Genomic DNA, 24,300 nt, shown 5'->3' with positions numbered 1-24,300 from the left:
TGATCTGGAAACTCGAGCTGGTCTGGTGTTTTGAGCTCTTACATGTTTTTCTGTGTGTAAATGCTGCTGTTGGCCGCCAATTTATTGGCTTCGGAGAGTTCAGCGATCCGCTGCTCCAGACTCTTCATTTTATTGTCCATGGCGTTGATGGTCTGTAGAGAAAAACACACAAAATCTAGCATCAGGATGCAAATTTACGTACTCTCAAATGTTAGTCGACTACCAGCGTGGGCAGAAGAGGTGGCAGGAGAGTTTGGGAAACATTATTTGTTGTCGCTAGTGTTGAAAATTACACACTTGACTTACTGTAATAACATGACTTCATAAGAGCCCATGAGCTGAGTTTTAATGAAAATTAATTAAATCAAATCTTTACAGATGCAAATGATATGCTCTTCATAATGCAGAGTTTTTATTTGCTTGCTCAAGTGTTACTTGAGTATGTAAGTGTTGGAAATGCATCACATTAAACAACCCTAGAGTTTCAAACCCTGAGCATGTGAGTATGCCATCAGCTGGAAGATAGAGGACGGTAATCTAGTTAGCTGAAGTCTAACAAGTTAACTGGATCAAGGGCTAAAAGGCTAGAAAATTAGAAGAGTGAATCTTGCAAAAAAGCATTCTCATGTCCATACTTGATACTATGTGTCTGGCAATGCTTGTCGTAGTGCTATAATGTGTTGAAGTATTAAAATTATTATAAAAAGAAATTTGATTTTGGTTCAACCCAGCAAACACAGTACTGCCCTAACTATAGGTTTTGTTTTGGGAAGGAGAACATTAGGAGAATGTTCTTTTAAGTTATTTTTTTTTTGCAACCAGAACCAGAACATTGCATGGTGGTTATTAAATAACCTAAAAATAACCTATAGAGAACATTCCCTGATGGTTATTTTTAGGCTGTTTTTGCAACCATAAAATAACGTTCCCAGAACGTTGCCTGTTGGTTGTCCTTTAAAAAAACTAAAAATAACTTACAGAGAACGGTCTCTAATGATTATATTTGGGTTATTATTTTGCAACCATAAAATAACGTTCCCAAAACATTGCCTGGTGGTTGTTTTTAAATTAAACTAAAAATAACTTATTCCCTAATGGTTATGCTTCGTTATTTTTTATAACCCTGTATCTTTCCAATGAAAACGTTACACATGTTTTTAGTGTAATGACCTATACAAAGCCCTGTTCTTATTCTTTTTTATATCTGTAAATAAATATTATGTTTTATAAACCATACATTGTGTTAAAGTCATTTTAATAATAATGTTAAGGGAACGTTAGAATAACGTTCTAAAAACCAAAAATTAACATTCTAGGAATATTAGAATAACGTTAGAGTAACGTTATAACCAAAAACTAACTTTCTGGGAACATTAGAATAACGTAAGAGTAACGTTCTAACAAAAAAAAAAAACTTTCTGGGAACCAAAAACTAACATTCTGGGAACGTTAGAATAACATTCTAAAAACCAAAAACTAACTTTCTGGGAACCAAAATATAACATTCTGGAAACATTAGAATAATGTTCTTAAAACAATGTTCTGGGAACAAAAGAACAATGTTAGAGTAACATTGTAACCAAACACTAACGTTCTGGGAATATTAGAATAACATTAGAGTAATGTTCTAACCAAAAACAAATGTTCAGGGAACATTAGACTAACGTTCTAAAAACCAAAAACTTACTTTCTGGGAACCAAAATATAACATTCTGGGAACTTTAGAATAACGTTAGAGTAATGTTCTAACCAAAAACTAATGTCCAGGGAACATTAGAATATCATTCTTAACAACAAAAACGTTATTCTAATATTATACTAACGTTCCTGGAACCAAAAATGATTAGCTGGGAAATTACAGTAATGACTATTTAAATGTCCAGAAAACGTCATTTCATTTTAAATAAGGTAATATAACAGCTTAATTTCATGTTTTATGCAAAATATAATTTCTTATTTTTTATCTATCACTTTCAAGGTGAAATATGACCTGGACATGTTCCTGAGAAGTTACATTTCATATTTATTAATATAAACTCAACCAAATACACATTTAATTAGCCATGAAGTTTGGTCTTGGATTAGATTCTAGTACCTCAAAATCCTTAAAGCCAGACGACCAGATTCTGCTGGATGAACTAGTGAGTGTGTCTCTAGCAAACACAACTAAACCCTCAGATCCTCATAAAAAACAGGCACAAACAAACACACGCTTCAGGCTGCTGTCAGGAGTCTGAGTTTGATGTGAGATGAAGACGAGACACTCACAGCTTTCTGCTCACTGATGAGTTTGCATTTCTCACGTGCTTCTTCCTCGTGCTGAGCTCGTTTATGCTCCAGACTCTCTTTATCAGCAAGGTCTGCTTTCATCTGAGCCTCCAGAACCTGCAGCGCACACAGACAGACGTCAGACATCTCACATGCATCTACAGATAATAATGATGCAACAGATCAGCAGGTATATTCAGATATGAATATGACATGTGCTGCTGTGGAGTTTTGATATTGTGCGTGATGGAAATTAACTTTGATTTGATAAAACTGAGAAGAAATGGATTGTTTTTGAAGTACTAACTGACAGCTAATGTGAAAATCCTAATTAAAAAAAGTTTCTGATGTTCAAACCGTTCTTCTTCTGCTGTTGTACAGATGTGCTCCTGTCACGTCTCATATGCATGATCACCAAACAGAAACTTTAGAAAAACTCATGATGGTAATAGCATGCATTGAAATGTTGACTTTTTTACTTTATCATTTTGAGTTTATTTAACAGAATGTAGGTCATTAAAAAAGTAGCTCATTAAAGAAACACAATAAAACATTTTGATTATAGATATTCTAATCTAAATGGTATCATTCATAATGTGGTGTTATTAAGATTTCTTAATGTTTTTAAAAGAATTCTCTTCTGCTCTCTAATGCTGCATTTATTTGATCAAAAATACTGTAAAAATGGTTAAATATTTTCACAATCTAAAATAGCTATTTCTATGTGAATATCTATTATAATGTAATTTATTCCTGTGATCAAAGCTGAATTTTTCAGCATTATTACTGTTAATTCAATAACCACAACAGTTTTGAGCAAAAACACTTTTTACTTCCTCAACAAGTTCCAACACACCCGCTCCCGCTCCAGGGGCGAACAGCACTAAACATAAAAGTGCGCTAACCTCATCAACAGTCCTCTTTGCACATGCGCAGAAGATTAACGTAACTTAACAATCTCCACTCTTTTTTTTATTTTTTATATTTAGTTTGAATGACTAAACATTGACAAAACATAAGTAAATCCATTCAGTCTTTAAGGTAGCAAACGCCTGTGCTGAGGGCTTTCAGAAGTCCAAGTGCAGATGCTCCTTTTTTTGTTAAGCAGTTAGCTAGCTGCTCTTTGGTGGTTGACCACAAGATCTGCTGAATAGTTCCAGAGTGTACAAGTTCCTTCACACTGCTGATTTCTAGACGCAGTCTCTTTTCGGTGACCGATTTTGTCGATTTGAGAGCATCAAGAAGGGAATGATTGTCTGTTACGCACACAATGGGTAAGTTGTTGCATGAGCAGTCACCAGTTGTAATCTCAGAGTAGAGCGTTGTGAGAAAAACTGCACTGTCAATCCCGTCTGCAAGTGCTAAGGTCTCTCCTGCTAATGTACTCCTTACAACTCTCCTGATGCGTTTTGACTGCCAGGATATAGGAGAGAATTTTCCATTTTCTCCCATAAGCATGATGAAATGTCCACCCTGTGTACCGCCATCCGGAAGGTTTCCCATTGAGGAATCACTGTACACCACTAATTTAACAGAACTGTCTTTCCCTAGGTACTGGAACCTCAAGGTGACCTCTTCTGATTTCAGTTTTCTGATTAGTTTATTTGTACAATGCAGGGTCTGAACAGTAGCATGCTTTGTATTAGATGCCAAGATGGATATGTCACACATTATGTCAGGTCTGCTTTGCCTGGCGACCCACAGTATTTGTCCAATCTTTGATTTTAGCCTACCCATCTCAGCTTCTGTCAACGAAGCTTCACGCTGTGTTGCTCTGATGGAGTCCACTGGAATAGGTTGCAGATTTTTTATGTACCTTCCTTGTTGTACTTGTATTTCATCCTCCAGAGAATGTACCTCCATTCCAATATAGCTGAAACTGTCATGCTCTTCCCGTCCGACTTGAAAGGCAACTTTCAATTGAGGAATGATAGTTGTGGAAAATGCATGTGTACCACCATGAAGATTTCTGTGTTAGACAAAGATTCATTTGAAAACAAAGTTATGTTACATTCTTCAACGTCATCTTTTAGTCCTTCATCTTTTGTCAGTCTCACATGTTCCTTTTTGTTTGGACAGTCCTTTGCCCAGTGATATGTGCTTTGACAAATTGCACATTTGGTTCTTCTTCCATATTTATCAAGGGGATTTGTGCCTTGAGCCACGGTTTGGGGTTGTTGTGTGATGTTTGGCTTGTTTCCCCGTTTGCCTGAGTATCTTGTGTAGTAGGCCGTTTCACTATCTGCGCTCTGCAGTGCACTGGCGCCCTCTTGTGGCGAAGTAATATTATCTCCAAAAATTCTTTTCAAGGCTGATTTCATATCAGCGAAAGAGACAATGGGGCAAGCTGTAAGCGCTAACTGTTTATCTTTAACAGTAAGTCCTGCGGTATCGAGTAGTTTAAATGCTAGTACCGCATCTGGGAGCTCCATTTTGAACTTACGTAGCCTGTTGTATCGGCGTTCAAACTCGACGATGTATTCCACCATTGAAACGCCGCTTTCTCTAGCGATCCGGTCAAACTCCGTGTACGCCTCGTACTGTCGATCTTTTTCTTCTTTTAAAAACACAGAGTCGAGTTTTGTTATAAGTGTTTCCATTCCATCTACAGCATTCAAATCCTCAGCGGAAATTTCAAGTGCACTGTCCCTTGCTCTGCCCGTTAGCGACAAGGTAACCGCCAAGGCTTGTTTCTTTTTGTCCAGGTCAGTGACACGTCTCCAGATTTCAACCTCATTTTTCCAACTTTCGTACGCAGTCTTCTCGTCAAACGGTGGGGGATTTTTGTAATTCCCAGCAGCAGCCATCCTCTGCTACCAATGTTAATTCAATAACCACAACAGTTTTGAGCAAAAACACTTTTTACTTCCTCAACAAGTTCCAACACACCCGCTCCCGCTCCAGGGGCGAACAGCACTAAACATAAAAGTGCGCTAACCTCATCAACAGTCCTCTTTGCACATGCGCAGAAGATTAACGTAACTTAACAATTACTTCAGTCCTCAGTGTCACATGGTCCTTTAGAAATCATTTTAATATGCTGATTTGCAATATTTATTTAATCAAAAACACCGTAAAAATATGAAATATATTATTATAAATCTAAAATAGCTGTTTCTATGTGAATATCGATTCAAATTAAATATATTCCTGTGATGCAAAACTGAATTTTCAGCATCATTACTCATCTTCAATGTCACATGATTTTCAGAAATCATTCTAATGAACTGATTTGCTGCTCAAGAATTATAAGACATTATGAATGTCTTTACAATCACTTTTGATCAATTTAATGCATTCTTGATAAATATAAGCATTCTTATTTATAAACTACATCATTGTTTTATTTAAAATCATCCACAATCAATACTCACTGAACATTAGAATAACTTTCTGGGAACCGAAAAAATTACGTTCTGGGAACATTAGAATAAAGTTCTAAAAACCAAAAACTAACTTTATAGGGTACAAAAAAAAGAACGTTCTGGGAACATTAGAATAATGCTCTAAAAACCAAAAACTAACTTTATGGGAACCAAAAAAATAACGATCTGGGAACATTAGAATAACGTTCAAAAAACGAAAACTAACTATCTGGGAACCAAAAAATAACCTTCTGGGAACATTAAAATAACATTCTAAAAACAAAAAAAAAATAACGCTCTGGGAACATTAGAATAACGTTCTAAAAACCAAAAACTAACTTTATGGGAACCAAAAATAACGTTCTGGGAACCAAAAAAAATTACGTTCTAAAAACCAAAAACTAACTTTACAGGAACCAATAAAATAAAATAATGTTCTGGGAAAATTAGAATAACATTCTAAAAACCAAAAACGAACTTTCTGGGAAACAAAAAATAATGTTCTGGAAACATTAAAAAAAAGTTTAAAAAACGAAAATCAACTTTCTGGGAACTAAAAAATAACCTTTAGGGAACATTAAAACAATGTTCTAAAAAACAAAAACTAACATTATTCTAATGTTCCCAGAATGTAATTTTTTGGTTCCCAGAAAGAATAGTCACTGACCTAAAAACATCAAACACTAAAAAAGATGTAGTGATGCATCAGTCAAAATCATCTTAGGAGACAGAAAAGTTCCCTTAAACAAAATTTTATCTTAAACATTAAAAAAATGTAATCATATTTGCTGCATAAAATAAATAGTTTGTTGACTTAAAAAAAAAAAAAAAAAAAAAATTATATATATATAATTGATTGCAATTATATAATTGAAATTATATATATATAATTGATTGCAGTAATAAATTCCATTTTAAAAGATATTCGCATAGAAACAGTTATTTTAAATTAATTATATTTTAAAATTTTTACTGCATTTTAAATTTTTGAAAATCTGGGTTTGATTGCAGCAATAAATTCCATTTTAACAGTTATTCAAATAGAAACTGTTATTTTAAATTGTAATAATATTTTCACATTTTTACTGTATTTTTGAAATTTTGGGTTTGATCACCGAAATAAATTATATTTGATATATATATATATATATATATATATATATATATATATATATATATATATATTAAAAAAAAGCTACATTTACTGAAAATAATCTACTTAAATACAAATCATAAATCTCATTCACCCGAAAAGCATCCGTCATGTGTGTCTTTCACAAACTAGTGACTTACACACACTATTGTAAGAATATATGCTTCAACTCTACCTTGATTTTGTCCTCATAGAGTCGCTCTTTCTGGACCAGGTGGGCTTCCATCCTCTGCGCTGTAGCCTGAGTCTCCCGTAAGTTTTCCTCAAGCTCCTAAACACACAAACACCGTCAGATAACAAGCAGATCCAATCACTTTCCAGCAGTAAAATCCCATCAACAGGTGAAGAAGTAAACTTGCTTTGAGAAGTTGTGAGCTGCTCAATGGGACGACATGAAGGTGTGTGCGTTCCTCACTGAGAGGTGCAGAGGTGTGTGTGTGTGTGTGTGGCAGCAGATGGGACATCCTGTTAATGTGTGTGTGTTTGCTCTGTCATATGCTAATCTGTGGGAAACCGAGAAGACAGACGCACAAGGATGATGGTGCAAAGACAGACGTGAAGAGAGCCCTGTGTGTGGGTTAGGGGTCAGCTGGTTAAGGAGGCGTGTTAGTGGTTTAATCTTTGCTAGTCTGATCCGTCTCTCTCACCAGTATCTTCTCAGCCATCTGTTGGATCTGTTGGGATTTGGTCTGGATGTCGTCCTTCAGTTTATTCTCTCGACGCTCTACCATCTCTAGACGCTTCACTTGGTTTTCCAACGTCTTCCTGCCCTCCTGAACATAACAGAGATATTAAGAAAGTAGTGAGTTAACAATTTATTACAATTTTTTATTTGAATTTGAAAATTTAGGTTTGAACGCAGCAATAAATTACATTTTAACAGATATTCACATAGGAACAGTTGTTTTAAATTCTAAGAATATTTTTCCATTTTTACTGCATTTTTAATTTTTGAAAATGATGTTTGATCGCAGCAATAAATTACATTTTAACAGATATTCACATAGAAACACTTATTTTAAATTGTAATAATATTTCAAAATTTTTACAGAATTTTAAATTTTCTTTTTAATTCAGGTTTGATAACAGCAACAAATTACATTAACAGACATTCTAATAATATACCATTATTTAAAATTGCTATAATAATTTACAAATTTTGATGTATTTTTAATTTTGAAAAAAGTCAGTTTTAAACACAGAAATAAATTACAGTTAAACAGATAATCATTTAGAAACAGCTATTTTAAATTGCAATAATATTTTACAGTTTTTATTGTATATATTACCATTTTAATTTTTTTTTAATTCAGGTTTGAACGTAGCAATAAATGACATTTTAACAGATATTCACATAGAAACAGTTATTTTAAATTGTAATAATATTTTACCATTTATATTGTATTTATTACAAATTTTTAAAATTCTGGTTTGATCACAGCAATAAATTCCAATTTACCAGTTATGCAAATAGAAACTCATTAAATTGTAATCATATTTTACCATTTTTACTGTATTTGTGAAAATTCGGGTTAGATCACAGCAATTAATTACATTTTAACAGATATTCACATAAAATACAATTATTTAAAATCGTAATGATATTTTACAATTTTTACAGCATTTTTAATTTATTTATTTAGACTTGGTAAGCAGAAGAGACTTCTTTCAAAAACATACAAAAGTACCAACCCCAAACTTCTAAACATTAGTGTGTGCTTATTCTAATAAGAATTATATAACAAATATAAAAAAAATAAGTGAAAAGTAAAATATTCAGTTGTATTACAATTATTAAAAATTGTCACACAAATAAAGTTTTAACAGACATTCACATAGAAAATTATTTTAAATTGTAATAATATTTTAAAATTTTTACTGTATTTTGAATTTTTTTTAAATCTGGGTTTGTTCGCAGCAATAAATTACATTTTAAAAGATATTCACATAGAAACTGTTATTTTAAATTAATTATATTTTTTTTAAAAATTAATTTTTGAAAAGTCAGGTTTGATGGCAATAAATTACATTTTAACAGATATTCAAATAAAAAAACAGCCATTTAAAATTGTAATGATATTTTAAAAAAATGTACTGTATTTTTAATTTTTAAAAATTCAGGTTTGATTGCAGTAATAAATTACATTTTAAAAGATATTCACATAGAAACTGTTATTTTAAATTAATTATATTTAAAAAAATTTACTGCATTTATAATTTTTGAAAATCTGGGTTTGATTGCAGCAATAAATTCCATTTTAACAGTTATTCAAATAGAAACTGTTATTTTAAATTGTAATAATATTTTCACATTTTTACTGTATTTTTGATTTTTGAAATTTTGGGTTTGATCACCAAAATAAATTATATTTGAACAGATATTCGCATAGAAACTTTGTAATAATACTTTAAAAAAAAATGTTGCCTCGCAAATAAAGTAAAAACAAAAATATTTTTGCCCCCTAAAAACGGTTTTAATTTTCTTTATGCAACTAAATTTTTTGTCCTTTTTAATTATGCGAACAATGCTCTGGACATTATCTGTCTGTATCATGAGTGAATATCAGCCATTGTTAACAGTGCAAAGAGTCCTGTCGTACCTCAGTCTCTCGCAGGCGTCTGCGCAGTGTGTCGCTGGGGTCAGATTTGTTGCGCAGACGCTCCAGTTCTCGTTCCAGACGCTCTTTGGCCTGACGGATGTTCTGCAGCAGCTCCGTGGCCTCTGTGCTCGCCTTCACCGCCTGCAAGATCAAAGGTCAAACATGTGCAAAGCTCATTACAGGGGCAAAATATGAATGCATTATACGCATTACTCATGCAACACTTAGTTTTAGACCAAGAGGTCCATCTGTGACCTTTAGATCCTCTGAAGTTTAACAGCAAAAAAATGAAAATTCCATGCAGACGCTTGTGTTTTTGATCTCTATGTAAGGTTAAGCGCTATTGTTAGCTTTTGATTAAACATCATTTGAATTAAACACAGCACCTTTGAGAGTTTATCCTGCAGCTCCTGGATCTTCAGCTGCTGCTCGGCGTTTGTCTGGAACACAGAAGCTCATAAAGTCACTCTTATTTCACACACCGTGACGATCACAGCAGACGAGTGTGTAATTAGAGGAAATTAAAATGTCAGCGCAGGTGAAGCCAATGACAAAGCAATGCTTCAAAGAGACGTTTAGCACCTGGACGGCCAGGAAATTGTAGAAATGATGGCAGTGTAGTGCATTTAAACTAGTGATGCATGATTTATCGCTGACTGTATCGGTACAGTAGTTATTTGTCTATTTATTAATTGCATCATTCAGAACAGGCTGATATGAAATGAAAAAGCATAAAATAAAGTAAAATAATAAAATAAAGTGCATTTTTTAAAGAGCATTTTTTATAAATATGTGGTAGCTTTGACCAATTGAAAATGCAGGTTGGATCACAGCAATAAATTACATTTTAACAGATATTTACATAGAAACTGATATTTTAAAGTGTAATAATATTTTAGTTTTTACAGAATTTTTCATTTTTGATAATTTAAGTTTGATCGCAGCAATAAATTACATTTGAACAGATATTCACATAGAAAATGTTATTTTCAAATTGTAATAATATTTTACCATTTTTACTGTATTATTTTTAATTTTGGAAAATTCAGGTTTGATCACCGCAATAAATTACATTTTAACAGATATCCACATAGAAAATGTTATTTTCAAATTGTAATATTTTAGTTTTTACTGTATTTTTAATTTTTGAAAATTTGGGTCTGATCACAGCAATAAATTACATTTTAACAGATATTCACATAGAAAATGTTATTTTAAATTGTAATATCATTTTACAGTTTTTACTGCATTCAAAATTTTTCAAAATTCAAGTTTGATTGATGCAATGAATTACATTTGAACAGATATTCACATAGAAATTGTAATTTAAATTTTAATATTTTATTACTACTTGATATATTATTTTACTACATGAAGAGAAACTATATTAAAATGAAAAAATGTTGTCTTAGAAATTAGTTGATTTTTTTCATTTAATGTTTATAAGTAATAACATATTTGCTCAAATGCTCAATCTTAATGCACAAAATAACAATATGAAATAAATTGCAATGTTTTATCAATGCATTCTATCTGAGAGTACAGCCCTGACAATGAATTGAAAAATTATTTAGTCAACAATCATGTTTTTTTTTTTTTGTTTTTTTTTTTGAGGTGAACTACCCTGTATCTACAACTCTGGTAAAAACATTATGTATATATTTTTTAAAAGGGTATTTCTACAAATACGTGGAGGCTTTGAATAGCAAATGCAGACTATCAGTAAAACATGGCACTTGAGTGTCTAGTTTTAATAGATGAGCTTATCATCACATTTGATAAAAACATTTATTCATGAAGAAGTGTCCTCTCAAAATGAAAACTACTTGACCGGAGACATATTTCCCAGCATGAAGAGCGCAGTGAGCATCATTGAGGATGATTGACACCCACATCAACACAGGAAAAAAATGATTTTTACTCACTATAGAAATTTCAGTGACTTTGAGATTTGATTACTTTGTGTGGTTTTGCAGGCCTGCTATTTCCCAGTTTTGCATCACTCTGGGAGCTGTGCTGGTTTATTAATAATAATAATAATAATTGAGCACCTGTATGATCTTACAGTGACGGCTCTCGTGGGATCTATTTGAGCTCTCAGTCAGAGATAAAAGAGCCCACAGGGACATCCTGTCCGTCCCAGAGAAGAGGGCGTTTAGCATGGTTTGAGTCTAGCGTATGATCTGATGACGGATGAATTATTGAGACTGTGCGGTCCACCGGTCTGCTCAATTATTCATTTGGAGGGACACAAACAGATTTCAAATGAATTTCAGTCACTGAGTGTTTGATGGTGATTTCTACCTTCTCCAGTTTAGAGAGCAGTTCCTCCACCTCCGCTTTGCCCTGCTCCTTTGCCTGAACACAATACACATAAAGAACAATCCCTTACACACAAATGAAGTCTACTGTATGTATCGGCCAGAAAGATGCATCATATTTTGATAACAGCATTTTCTGAGTATAGCTATATAAATAATGACACATGTTGTGAGAGAAAGAGAACAAATAGAGAGCAAATTTTTGATTTTGCTAATATTTATTTTGAAGAAAGATAAACTGTATAGTGATGAAAGCTTAAATATTAAATGTCATGGATGCAAATTTACTGAGAAATATACTGTTTTTAAGAGGGGGGTCAAATTTCAATCAATTTTCACCTGAGATTTAGAGTGAAGTAAATGACTTTGGAAAGATGGCAGCATCATAATGTTATTTTTACAGAGATTGGTAGCTCTATTAGTCAAATCTGTCGACTTTAGCAATCTTTGTTGCATTATGTGCCAATGGTGACCATTCAAAAATGAGAAAAAAGTTTGCATGCATGTAACTCAAGAAGTATTAAAAATTTATTAATGCTTTTCTTTTACATATTGGGTCTTAACAAACTTTCCTTTTGGTATCTTTATTTTTAACGCCCTATGAGATTTGGTTCCAGAGATATTGGAATTTCAATATGGCTCCAGGAGTAAATCGTTAAAATGTATATATTTTCAGCTGTCAAAAACCAAATGTGGGTCTTTTTTTTTTTAAGGAATGTCTGAAGAACATCTTCTGACATTGTTATTTAACACAATATGTATCAGCTGTATACAAAGTAACCAACATTTGGTTTTAAGCCTCTGAAATGGGTAATATTCAACCATCTGGACATCATTACGATCCCCATATCTCTATAAATTTTTGTAGGGCCTTGAAAATTAGGATACAGACAGAAAAGTTTATGAACAACTAGAATCTAAAATCATATTGCAATATATTTGATACTTCTTGAGTTATAGGCACTCAAACTTTGGAAAAAGAATAATTTATGGCCTCCAGACAGGTATGTTCAATGCAGTTTGACAAAAGGAAACGAGATACAGCTCTAGTTTCAATATTATTTGTTATTTAGACATTCCTCTTTAAACTAAAAGAAATATCATTTTTTTTCTAAAGTGACACACATTTGGTTTTTGACGACTGAAAATGTGTACATTTTAACAATTTGCTCCTGGAGCCATATTGAAATTGAAATATCTCTGGAACCGAATCTCATAGGGCCTTAAAAATAAAGATGCCAAAAGGAAAGTTTGTTAAGACCCAATATCTAAAATGGCATTAAGATATTTTTAATATTTCTTGAGTTACAGGCATGCAAATCTCGGTCAAAAACTGCACTGAAAGTGCCATTTCCCCATTCTTGAATGGTCACCATTGGCACATAATGCAACAAAGATTGTTAAAGTCAACAGATTTGACTAATAGAGCTACCAATCTCTGTGTAAAAATAACATTATGATGCTGGCATCTTTCTAAAGTCATTTTACCCCCCTGTAACTTGACTCTAAATCTCAGGTGAAAATTGCCATTTTGACCCCCCTCTAAAAAATAGTAGAATCTTCAGTAAATATTAATCCATGGCATTTAATATTTTGGCTTTCATCACTATACATGTCTATCTTTCCTCAGAATAAATATTAGCAAAATAAAACATTTGAGACATTTTTAAAATTTGGTTGATTTGACATGAAATGCCCCTACAGTGGCTGTGATTGTTCTAGATTTTGGCATCATTATTTCTCACTGACAGAGCACTGACCTTCTGGATCCTCTGCTGGTATTCGGCTGCTTTCCTCTTGAGCTCTTCGCTGGTCTGCCGTGACTCTCGCAGCTCTGTTTCATACAGGTCACTGCGGCGGCGGGCGGCAGACAGGTCCTCCTCCAGCTGTCTGATGGTCACCTGCATCTCCTCCAGCTGAGCGTGATACTCCTGAACACATAGACCAGCATGTCACCACATTTTCTCAGTAGTCTCAGCCTCAAACGATACACCTACGGACCGCTGGCTGAATGTCTGATGCATATCTCAGACAAAATTGGAAACACTTTAGGAGTTTTGAAGTCGTCATTGGATTGGTTGAATCCCTCATGGGAAACCGGTCTGTTAATGTGGGAACATTTCTAAGCCTCTAAACATGATGCTGCACAAAACTAAATGTGATTGGTTGCTTTAGCTGTCAGTCATATGGGCTCTTGGGCAGGCCTTGGCCTATCAAAGCAGCCAAGGTTCCCAGACCTTCTGCTGTCAGTCTGAAGGTCTGGTTATATGAGACTATGTTCTCAGTAACTCACAGAACAATCACTTTTACGGATATTTCAATTGAATAACACACATTTCTTATAATTAAAACCTTAGCATTGTCCAAGAAACACATGAACACAAATATCACAGCACATAAATATGATAATTAATCAGTACAGTGCTGATACACTGTACTGTTTTATATGAACAGTGTTATATTAATATTAATTAGCTTTTATATTTTCAGCTAATTAAAATTTTTGTATTTTTTTAAGCTTTTTTAAAATACTCTTTTATTATAATTTAATTTTATTATTTTCTGATAAAAGTTTAAAATATTAAAATATCATCTAATATGTGACCCTGGACCACAAAACCAGTCATAAGGTTAAATTTGACAAAACAGATTTATACATCATATGAAAGCTCAATAAATAAGCTTTCTATTGATGTATGGTTTGTTAGGATAGGACAATATTTGACTGAGATACATCTATTTGAAATTAGAAATCTAAGGATGCAAAAAAATCAAAAAGACTGAGAAAATCACCTTTAAAGTTGTCCAAATTAGGTTCTTAACAATGCATATTACAAATTAAAAATGACATTTTGATATGTTTACAGTAGGAATTTTACAAAAAAATCTTCATGGAACATGAACTTTACTTAATTTCTTAATGATTTTTGGCATAAAAGAAAAATCAATAATTTTGACCCATGCAATGTATTTTTGGCTATTACTACAAATATACCCCAGCGACTTAAGACTGGTTTTGTGGTCCAGGGTCACATATTTGTTTGGATTTAATTTCAGCTTCATTTAATTTCAATTAACAAAATGTTTTTAAGTTTTAGGTAACAGTAAAAACCCAGGTTATAAGCAGTGTTGTTTCCTAATTATTTATAGATAATTTTTTAAAATTAAAATAACTAATTAGCTTTTTTATACACTACCAGTCAATAGTTTTATAAATACAGATTTTCATGTTTTTTTTTTTTTTTAAAGAAGTCTCTTCTGTTTACCAAGTCTGCATTTATTCAATCCAAAGCACAGCAAAAACAGTAAAATTTTGAAATATTTTTACTATTTAAAATAACAGTTTTTTACTTAAATATATTTTAAAATAAAATGTATTCTTTTGATCATATCTAAATTTTCAGCATCATTACAGTCTTCAGTGTCACATGATCCTTCAGAAATAATTCTAATATGCTGATTTGCTGTTCATGAAACATATTATTATTATTATTATTATTATCAATATTTTGAGTTGGGTAATTTTTTTATTTTCAGGATTCTTTGATGAATAGAAAATCTAAAGACCAGCATTTATCTGAAATAAAAAACCCTTGTAACATATAACAATGTTACAAATTCAGCTATGAAATCACAGGAGTAAATTACATTTTATAATATATTGAAATAGAAAACAGTAATTTTAAATAGTAAAAATATTTCCAAATTTTACTGTACTTTAGATCAAATAAATGCAGGCTTAGTAAGCAGAAAAGACTTCTTTAAAATACATTAAAAATCTTCATGTTCAAAAACTGTTGAAAGGTAGTTTTTATTTTAAGTTACTTTTTTTTTAGTTTACATTTTGTCAACATTATCTATTTTTTTTTCTTCTATATAAAGATATATTTCATCTTTATTTCAATTAGCAAAATGCTGTGATAAGCAGTGATATTTCAGTATTATTTACAGTATTATACTAGCATACTTTTTTCAGCAATTATCTATTTTTTAGTTTTAAATTTGTTGTTCTTTTTAATTTTATTACTAAATTTATGATTTTTTTAAATAATTTGTTACATTTATTATTTTATTTTATTATTTTAAACTTATTTCAGTCAACATTTCTACTTGAAATAATTTATTTTATTTCAGCTTTATTTCAATGAACACTATGTTTAACGTTTTTAATATGTAAAAAGTTTTTAATAGTTATAGGTAACAATGGTAGCCCTAATTACAAGCAACCCAAGACATCCGCTTGTTTCTTCTCTGATAAAGCTGTGGTGTTCCTGTGAAATGACCCGCTGACAGCAGCCGGACGGGTTAATGACGGTTTGAGCGAGTAAAATGCATTAAGGAATTAAACAAGCGGCTTCAGAGAGTGACTGAAATATAATGTGAATGATTACTGGCTGAGATTCTCTGTGAAGCCAGCAGGTCTCACGGGGTTAATTGTGCTGAGTTTAGAGGTCTGAGAGAAACACACACGCAAACCGACTGAACGCACTTTCACAAGCTCTTCACGTCACTTCAGTTCAACCAGAGACGGCATCTCAGTTTGGCTCCGGCGAGGAAACATTTAAGAGACAAATGATGCTTTAGTTGCCAAATTACAGGATTGCTCGATATAGAGACTGAGCCACAATCACAGTCTGAAAGATCCATCAAGTCATTTAATGCTGCTGTAAGTGAACCTTAATGCAAAATATCACTATTAATTGACAGACTTCAATGAATTATGTGTCCATGAAATATCACACCGCTCTGGTGGAGTGACTAGAGACTCCATAAAGCATTAAAAAAATGAAACTGCAGGTAAACATTTAAGCATAAATTAAAGACGTATAGGTATCTGAATTGCATTTGGATTACAGTTTTATTATAAACAAACTAACTTAGTAATGTGGCGCATATTTTGCGTCATACATGAAATAAACGTAAGATTTCTGGACTCAAAAAGTCATAGCATACTTTATTAGCTATTTGTTATTACTATTAATCTATTTGGTTATATTTAAATAATCCTACTTTAAAATGCATGCATTTAAATAGAATCAGCCATTATATATTGCATTTGTGATCATCTCAGACACTTCTTTCAGAGATGCAAAGAAACAACATGCTTTTTAAAGACGCAGCCCTTATTTTGTGTGTGTTTGTGTCAGAGATCAGTGCGAAGGGACTGCTTGTTAAAGGAGGATCTTGAGAATGAATCGGATGATATTGATCGGAGGACACTGACAGTGAAGGCTGTGCCGTGGATCAGATCTGCTGAGACGTCCACCAGTAAGACGTATAATTACTTCAACGAAACGAGAACAAAATGTCCAGCACGCTAATAAACACTTATATTCAACACAGGCCTTTTTGTAATCACAGTTATTATCAAGCAAACAACATTTAATGTTCTTCAGATGTGCAAAAGATCTAGTTCTACACAGATACACTACTAGTCAAAAGTTTGGACACATTTGACTTATTATTTTTTTATTTTAGTCAATTATTAATTATTAAAAATACAATATATTTTTTATTTTAATTGAATTGAATTTGATTTGATTTTTAAATCAAATTGTGCCAAGGAATGATTCTCAGCTTGTTTTTAAGAAAAACATTTGTTTTTTTTTTCCATTCCATTCTTAACGTCAGTTTTTCTTAAAAATAAAAAACTGAGAATCATTCATTGGCACAATTGAAAAAAAAAAAAAAAAAAAAAAAAAGATATATTGTTTTGTTTTTTTAAATAATATTTGACAAAAAAAAAAACATTAAGTCGTGTGTCCAAAATTAATTATTAAATGTTAATTAATAAATGTTGCAAGCTACAGGATACACTATAGTTCAAAAGATTTTTTTTTAATTAATATTTTTATTAATCAAGGACGCACTAAATTACTCAAAAGTGAAAGTAAAAACATTTATAATGATACAGAAGTTTCTATTTAAACTAAATGCTGATCTTTTGAATTTTCTATTCATCTGTGAATCCTTAAAAATAAAATGTATCATGTTTTCCGCAAAAATATTGGGCAGCACAACTGTTTTGAACATTGATAATAATCAGAAATGTTTCTTAAGTAGCAAATCAGCATATTAGAATGATTTAAGGATCAATGATGCTGAAAATTCATCTTTGATCACAGAAATAAATTATAATTTTTTACAAATATTCACATAGGAAACTGGTGTTTTAAATTACAAAAATATTTAGCAATTTTACTGTGTTTTGATCAAATAAATGCAGCTTTGGTGAGCAGAAGAGACGAAGTACCAATCCCACTTCTGAACAGCTATGTGCTTATTTAAATAAAAAGCATATTACAGTATTTTATAATATAATACAATTCTGTAGTAATGAGTGCATGAGATCTAATAAGAATTAGTATTCAGACAATGGCTAGATGTATAGATAGCAATGGCAAACAGAAAACACCCAAAACAAAGATCTCTCTCAATCTGATGGCTTAGTTTTCTTTGTAAATCTTGACAAAGCCGTTCTCAGATCCCAGCATGCTCAGGGTTTAAACACGATCTCGACACAGGTTTGCCAGCACAGGATTATCCACTAATTCTTGTTTCTAGTTCAGTGAGTGAAATATTATTCCCCATAATGCCTTGAGCTCATGTTCATTCACAAATACACAGAACCAACTCAAACAGCGTTATGTTTGCCTGACGATCTGCACTTCTGAGCTGTTTTCCCATCATATCAACAATCAGACTAAATCCAATTAATAACAAAACCCATTTTGACTTAATAAACCATTGCTTACTAGCTGTCACATCTATAGTCTGTGTTCAGGAAAAAGTGGCTCTTCTACAAAAACATTCATCTAATTTTGATGTGAGAGGCAACAGGAGATGGACTTTTTCACTGGAGGAAGGGTTATTATGGATTATGGACTCAAGTAAATGAATAACAGATGATCCAAATGGAGGTTATAGTTACTTTAAACTGAAAAAGCCCGATTTTATTTCATGATATAGTCATTTTATTTCACAACAACAATTTATACCATGATAAAGTAATTTTTTGTTATTTTATCTTTATTTATCTATTTTATCGTTATTATTAATAAGCACATAGATTCAAGAAACAAACTAAAGAACAAATATAATAAAATAAAAAAACTGACACAAATGAATAAATAGGGCCCTATAAAATGTTTTATTCCCAAATTCCACTAAATTTTTTTCAAAATCAATTTTATCCCATTTTGAATTTTTCTAGACTCTGTTTTAATAGTTTCATAAAAAAATATCAAAAAGCATATCTAATTAATTAAAATCATGAAACATACACAATTTAACAGCAATTTCTTGAAAGTTTAACAATTACATTTTAAGGCACTATAAAATATGTTTTATTTATCAAATTCTGTGAATCTGTTTCTATTAATTTTCTGCATTTAATTTTAATAGTTTCATTGCATTTTAATAATCCAAAACAAATCTAATTAATTTATAAAGTTTTCTTAGATTTTTATAAAGAATTATTTATTAATTTTTATTTTTATAAAAAAATTTTTTCCAGAAATACTGTCTTGTGTGTTTACAATTTGTCTTGTAAATAAATTCTGTTAAGTATTTTTTCTGGTAAATATTGTTTTAATATTATGTTTATTAGTAGCAGTAGCACTATCATTACATTAAGTAATATTTCTGTCAAGTTAAACCAAACTTTTATTTTGACAGCTTGCTGCATTTTCGTTTCTGCTTGTATATGATATGAGAATGGTTTTTCTCAAAAGTAAAAAAACTACTATACTTGCTTAGCTTATTATTTTCTGACAACAACTGAAATAAGCGAAAAGAGTATGATGTTTTTGAACTGTCTTTCAATAATTCTTTTCAATAATTGAAGCTCATTTCAAGTAAACTTAAACTTCAAAAAGTCAAATTCAAGCACTTTAAGCACCTTGTACGAACCCTGAAAAAAGTCAGCAGAGCTCATGTACTCTTAAGTCAGGAAAAACACAAAAAGATGCTGAATAAGATGCTAGCGCTTCATATTAGTATTACGCTTAAAATGACCCTCCATTATAATCCTGCACAATGACCCAGAGATAATAAACAATTACGGCTGTTTCCATGGAAACGACACGTCCAATGAGCATCTCCCACTCTCTTCTCTCACAAGACAGTCACAGATTCATCCTCCTCATAAAAGACTGAATCAAAGCAGCTTTGAGCGAAGATCTTCGGCTGACGTGTCTGTAGAGATGAGCTCTGACTAATATAATTAACTAAAGCCAGACTAGTGATGAAACAAGTAATACACAATGGCGATTTACTGTCTGAGAACATCTGAAAGCTCAATAAATACACTTTCCATTGATGTATGGTTTGTTAGAATAGGACAATATTTGTCTGAGAGACAACTATTTGAAACTCTAGAACCTGAGGGTGCAAAAAAATCTAAATATTGAGAAAATCTCCTTTAAAGTTGTTCAAATGAAGTTCTTAGCCATGCACATTACTAATCAAAAATTAAGTTTTGATATATTTACTGTAGGAAATGTACAAAATATCTTCATTGACCATGATCTTTACTTAATATTAATGTTTTTTGGCATAAAAGTCGATAATTTTGACCCATACAATGTATTTTTGGCTATTGCTGCAAATATACCCATGCTACTCAAGACTGTTCCTGAATCAACAGCTTTATGGACCTGGAACAACCTGGTTGTTATCAACCTATTAACCCATCATTTTAGCACTAGTTAATGGACTAATGGTTAAAACTATGTTTGTTTGGCAGAAATCTTTTTCCAAGACCAACATCCTACACTGTAACACATGTTTGTGTAACACAGTCACTGACAGGACATTATACTGAACAAATGACTACACACGCAAAGGAAGAACACCCATAAACCTGGAAACCAAGGAAAAAGCAACATGATTTGCTTGTGGAGGAACTTAATGATGCGTGATGATTAGCGATTAGCCGGCGTTTAGACGAGTCTCCTCAGCCTGGCCTCAATTACGGGATTCAGTTCTGCAAATGAACGGCTGATAAAGTCGAGCTAATGGAGGTGCTGCAGGACGCCGTCGGACCGATGACTGATGCGGACTTCATGTAATCAGGAACGTGTGCGACCATGTTCTTATTCAATAGTATTTACTTGATGAATATCTACACTCGAATATCAGCCTTTACACTTAACTGGTACTAACTGTACATGATACAACTCAAAAATGCTTATTTGCCGCTTAAACATTTGCATGCTTGAAAATTCAAAATATTTTGAAAACAGTCCAAATTACAAGAATAAAGTTTAAATATTTTAAAAATAAAATCTAAATTACTAGAATAAAGTCAAATGTTTCAGAATAAAGTCGAAATATTTCAAAAATAAAGTTGAAATTACGAGAATAAAGTCAAATGTTTCGAGAATAAAGTCGGAATATTTTGAAAATAAAATCTAAATTACAAGAATAAAGTCGAAATGTTTCAAAAAATAAAGTCAAAATATTTTGAAAATAGTCAAAATTATGAGAATAAAGTCAAAATGTTTTGCGAATAAAGTCGAAATATTTTGAAAATAAAACCTAAATTACAAGAAAAAAAGTCTAAATGTTTCGAAAAATAAAGTTGAAATATTTCGGAAATACTCAAAATTACGAGAAAAGTCAAAATATTTTGAAAATAGTCAAAATTACGAGAATAAAGTCGAAATATTTCAGAAATAGTAACCATTCTGAGAATAAAGTCAAAATTTTTCGCGAATAAAGTTGAAATATTTTGAAAATAAAACCTAAATTCTGAGAATAAAGTCAAATGTTTCGAGAATAAAGTCTAAATATTTTGAAAATAAAACCTAAATTAAAAGAAAAAAAGTCTAAATGTTTCAAAAAATAAAGTCGAAATATTTCGGAAATACTCAAAATTACGAGAAAAGTCAAAATGTTTAGAAAAATAAAGTCAAAATATTTGGAAAATAGTCAAAATTACGAGAATAAAGTCGAAATATTTCAGAAATAGTAACAATTCTGAGAATAAAGTCGAAATATTTCAGAAATAGTAACAATTCTGAGAATAAAGTCAAAATGTTTTGCGAATAAAGTCGAAATATTTTGAAAATAAAACCTAAATTAAAAGAAAAAAGTCTAAACGTTTCGAAAAATAAAGTTGAAATATTTCGGAAATACTCAATTACGAGAAAAGTCAAAATGTTTAGAAAAATAAAGTCAAAATATTTTGAAAAGAGTCAAAATTACGAGAATAAAGTCTAAATATTTCAGAAATAGTAACAATTCTGAGAATAAAGTCAAAATTTTTCGCGAATAAAGTTGAAATATTTTGAAAATAAAACCTAAATTCCGAGAATAAAGTCAAATGTTTCGAGAATAAAGTCGAAATATTTTGAAAATAAAATCTAATTACAAGAAAAAAAGTCAAAATGTTTAAAAAAATAAAAGTCAAAATATTTTGAAAATAGTCAAAATTACGAGAATAAAGTCGAAATATTTCAGAAATAAAATTTAAATTACAAGTCAAATGTTTCAAAAATAAAGTCAAATGTTTCGAGAATAAAGTCGAAATATTTAGAAGATAAAATCAAAATTACGAGAATAAAGTTGAAATATTGCGAAAAACATTTAAATTACAAAAATAAAGGCAAAATTATGAGAATAAAGTTGAAATATTTCGAGAATAGTCAAAATTACGAGAATAAAGTCAAAATATTTTGAAAATAAAGTCAAAATGACGAGAATAAATTCAAAATGTTTTGTGAATAAAGTCGAAATACGAGAATAAAATCAAAATGTTTTGAGTGGAAATGTTTCGAGATTGAAATCTGAATATTATGAGAATGAAGTCGAAAGAAGTCCGTTTTCTTTGTGAAAATTATTCTCATAGTATTTCAACTTAATTCTCGTAGCATTTCCACTTTATTCTCGAAACATTTCTACTTTATTCTAATCTCTATTTTAATCTCCTAATGTTTTTTTTAATATGGCACTAAAAGTCATTATTTTAGCTTCTCTACTGCTTTAAAAGATTTAAATCTGGATGCATTAATAATCATACAATATGTGCTATATAAGTACTAATAAACAGCGTTTTCTGTACTAAAATGAAGTATGTCACTGTAATGGTGTGGTGAAATGCATTGGTTTACCTGCTCCTTGATCTCCTGGAGTTTGTTGCTCTGTTCTCTGATGTCATGGAGGAGCTGGAGAGCTTTATCATCTTCCTGTGACACTTCAACACGAGCCTGTTCCAGACTGCGCTTCAGACTCTAAAAACACACACACACACACACACACACACACACACACACACACACACACACACACACACACACACACACACACACACACACACACACACACACACACACACACACACACACACACACACACACACACACACGTCTGTTATGTTGAGATGCAGTGGCGGTTCGAAACACAAGGTCAGAACAAAAATTGAACAGCGTGCCAAGCGTACTTTTTTCAGCAGGTGTATTTGCATTAAAGACAGAGCATCAAGAGCACAGATATGAAATCCAGTCAGTTTTGCTGTTTTAGATATAAAACAATAGATAATGGCCATCAGAGAATGTGTACTGATAAAGTCTTGCTGTCAGAGAGAAAGTACACTCTCACGAGTCCATAACCTAAACAACTAGCAGTTAGACGAGTGATAACTAATATTTGAATTATTTCTTTTATTTATGAATTATGCATTTATGCAAATAAATAAATAAATGTGCCATTATTTAGACATGAAAATAAATGCTTAAATAAATAATTAATTAATTAATTAATTAAAAATGAATAAAAAACTGGTAAAATAAAGGAAATTAAAATAGGAAGTAATATAAAAAATAAAACCAGGACTAAACACTTCCAAAGTGTTCATTTATTTTATTTGCATATCTATTTTTATGAATTATGGATTTATGCATGGAAATAAATGCTTAAATATGAAATTAAAAATTAAATTAAGAAAGGATAAAAAAAAAAAGTTAAAAATAAAGGAAGTAATACAAAAATAAAGTCAGGACTAAACACTTGCAAAGTGTTTAATCCTAAATTTAGTAAAAATACATTTTTATTATTTTTGCCTTTATTAATTATTTTCTGTATTTATTTTTAACTTTATTTGTATCATTTCATTTATTTTATTATTTGCATATTTAATTTTATGAATTATGCATTCATGCAAATAAAAATAAATAAAAAAGTGCCATTATTTAAACATGGAAATAAATGCTTAAATATGAGATTCAATTAAAAATGAATTTAAAAAACAATTAAAATAAAGGAAATAAATACCGGAAGTAATACAAAAATAAAGTCAGGACTAAACACTTGCTCAGTCCTAAATTTAGTAAAAATAATTTTTTATTATTTTTGACTTTAATAGTTTTCTGTATTTATTATTTTACTTTATTTGTATTATTTCATTTATTTTTTATTTGCATATTTAATTTTATATATTATGCATTTATGCAAATAAGTAAATAAATAAATAAATTATCCATTTAAACACAGAAATAAATGGTTAAATAAATATGAAATTAAATTTAAAAAAATGAAAGAAAGAATGAAAAACAGTCAAAATAAAGGAAATAAATACGGGAAGTAATACAAAA

General features: G+C 31.1%; 1 protein-coding gene across 1 annotated transcript in view; it reads right to left on the bottom strand.

Moving 5' to 3' along the window:
* The window catches only part of cita (citron rho-interacting serine/threonine kinase a), a 109,142-nt gene that overhangs the window by 48,869 nt on the left and 35,973 nt on the right, over nucleotides 1-24,300 (bottom strand). Inside the window, exons 8-16 of the mRNA XM_073840164.1 lie at nucleotides 22,822-22,941; nucleotides 13,468-13,638; nucleotides 11,691-11,744; nucleotides 9,773-9,826; nucleotides 9,387-9,527; nucleotides 7,434-7,559; nucleotides 6,962-7,057; nucleotides 2,269-2,385; nucleotides 43-152 (exon numbers count right to left, since the gene is read on the bottom strand). Of these exons, the coding sequence (XP_073696265.1) occupies nucleotides 43-152; nucleotides 2,269-2,385; nucleotides 6,962-7,057; nucleotides 7,434-7,559; nucleotides 9,387-9,527; nucleotides 9,773-9,826; nucleotides 11,691-11,744; nucleotides 13,468-13,638; nucleotides 22,822-22,941 (989 nt within the window). The remainder of the gene's footprint in view (nucleotides 1-42; nucleotides 153-2,268; nucleotides 2,386-6,961; nucleotides 7,058-7,433; nucleotides 7,560-9,386; nucleotides 9,528-9,772; nucleotides 9,827-11,690; nucleotides 11,745-13,467; nucleotides 13,639-22,821; nucleotides 22,942-24,300) is intronic.

The sequence above is a fragment of the Garra rufa genome, chromosome 5, assembly GCF_049309525.1.
Source record: "Garra rufa chromosome 5, GarRuf1.0, whole genome shotgun sequence".
NCBI classification, from domain to species: domain Eukaryota; kingdom Metazoa; phylum Chordata; class Actinopteri; order Cypriniformes; family Cyprinidae; genus Garra; species Garra rufa.
The sequence above is the reverse complement of the archived record's forward strand: the minus strand, read 5'-3'. Positions and strand labels throughout refer to the sequence as shown.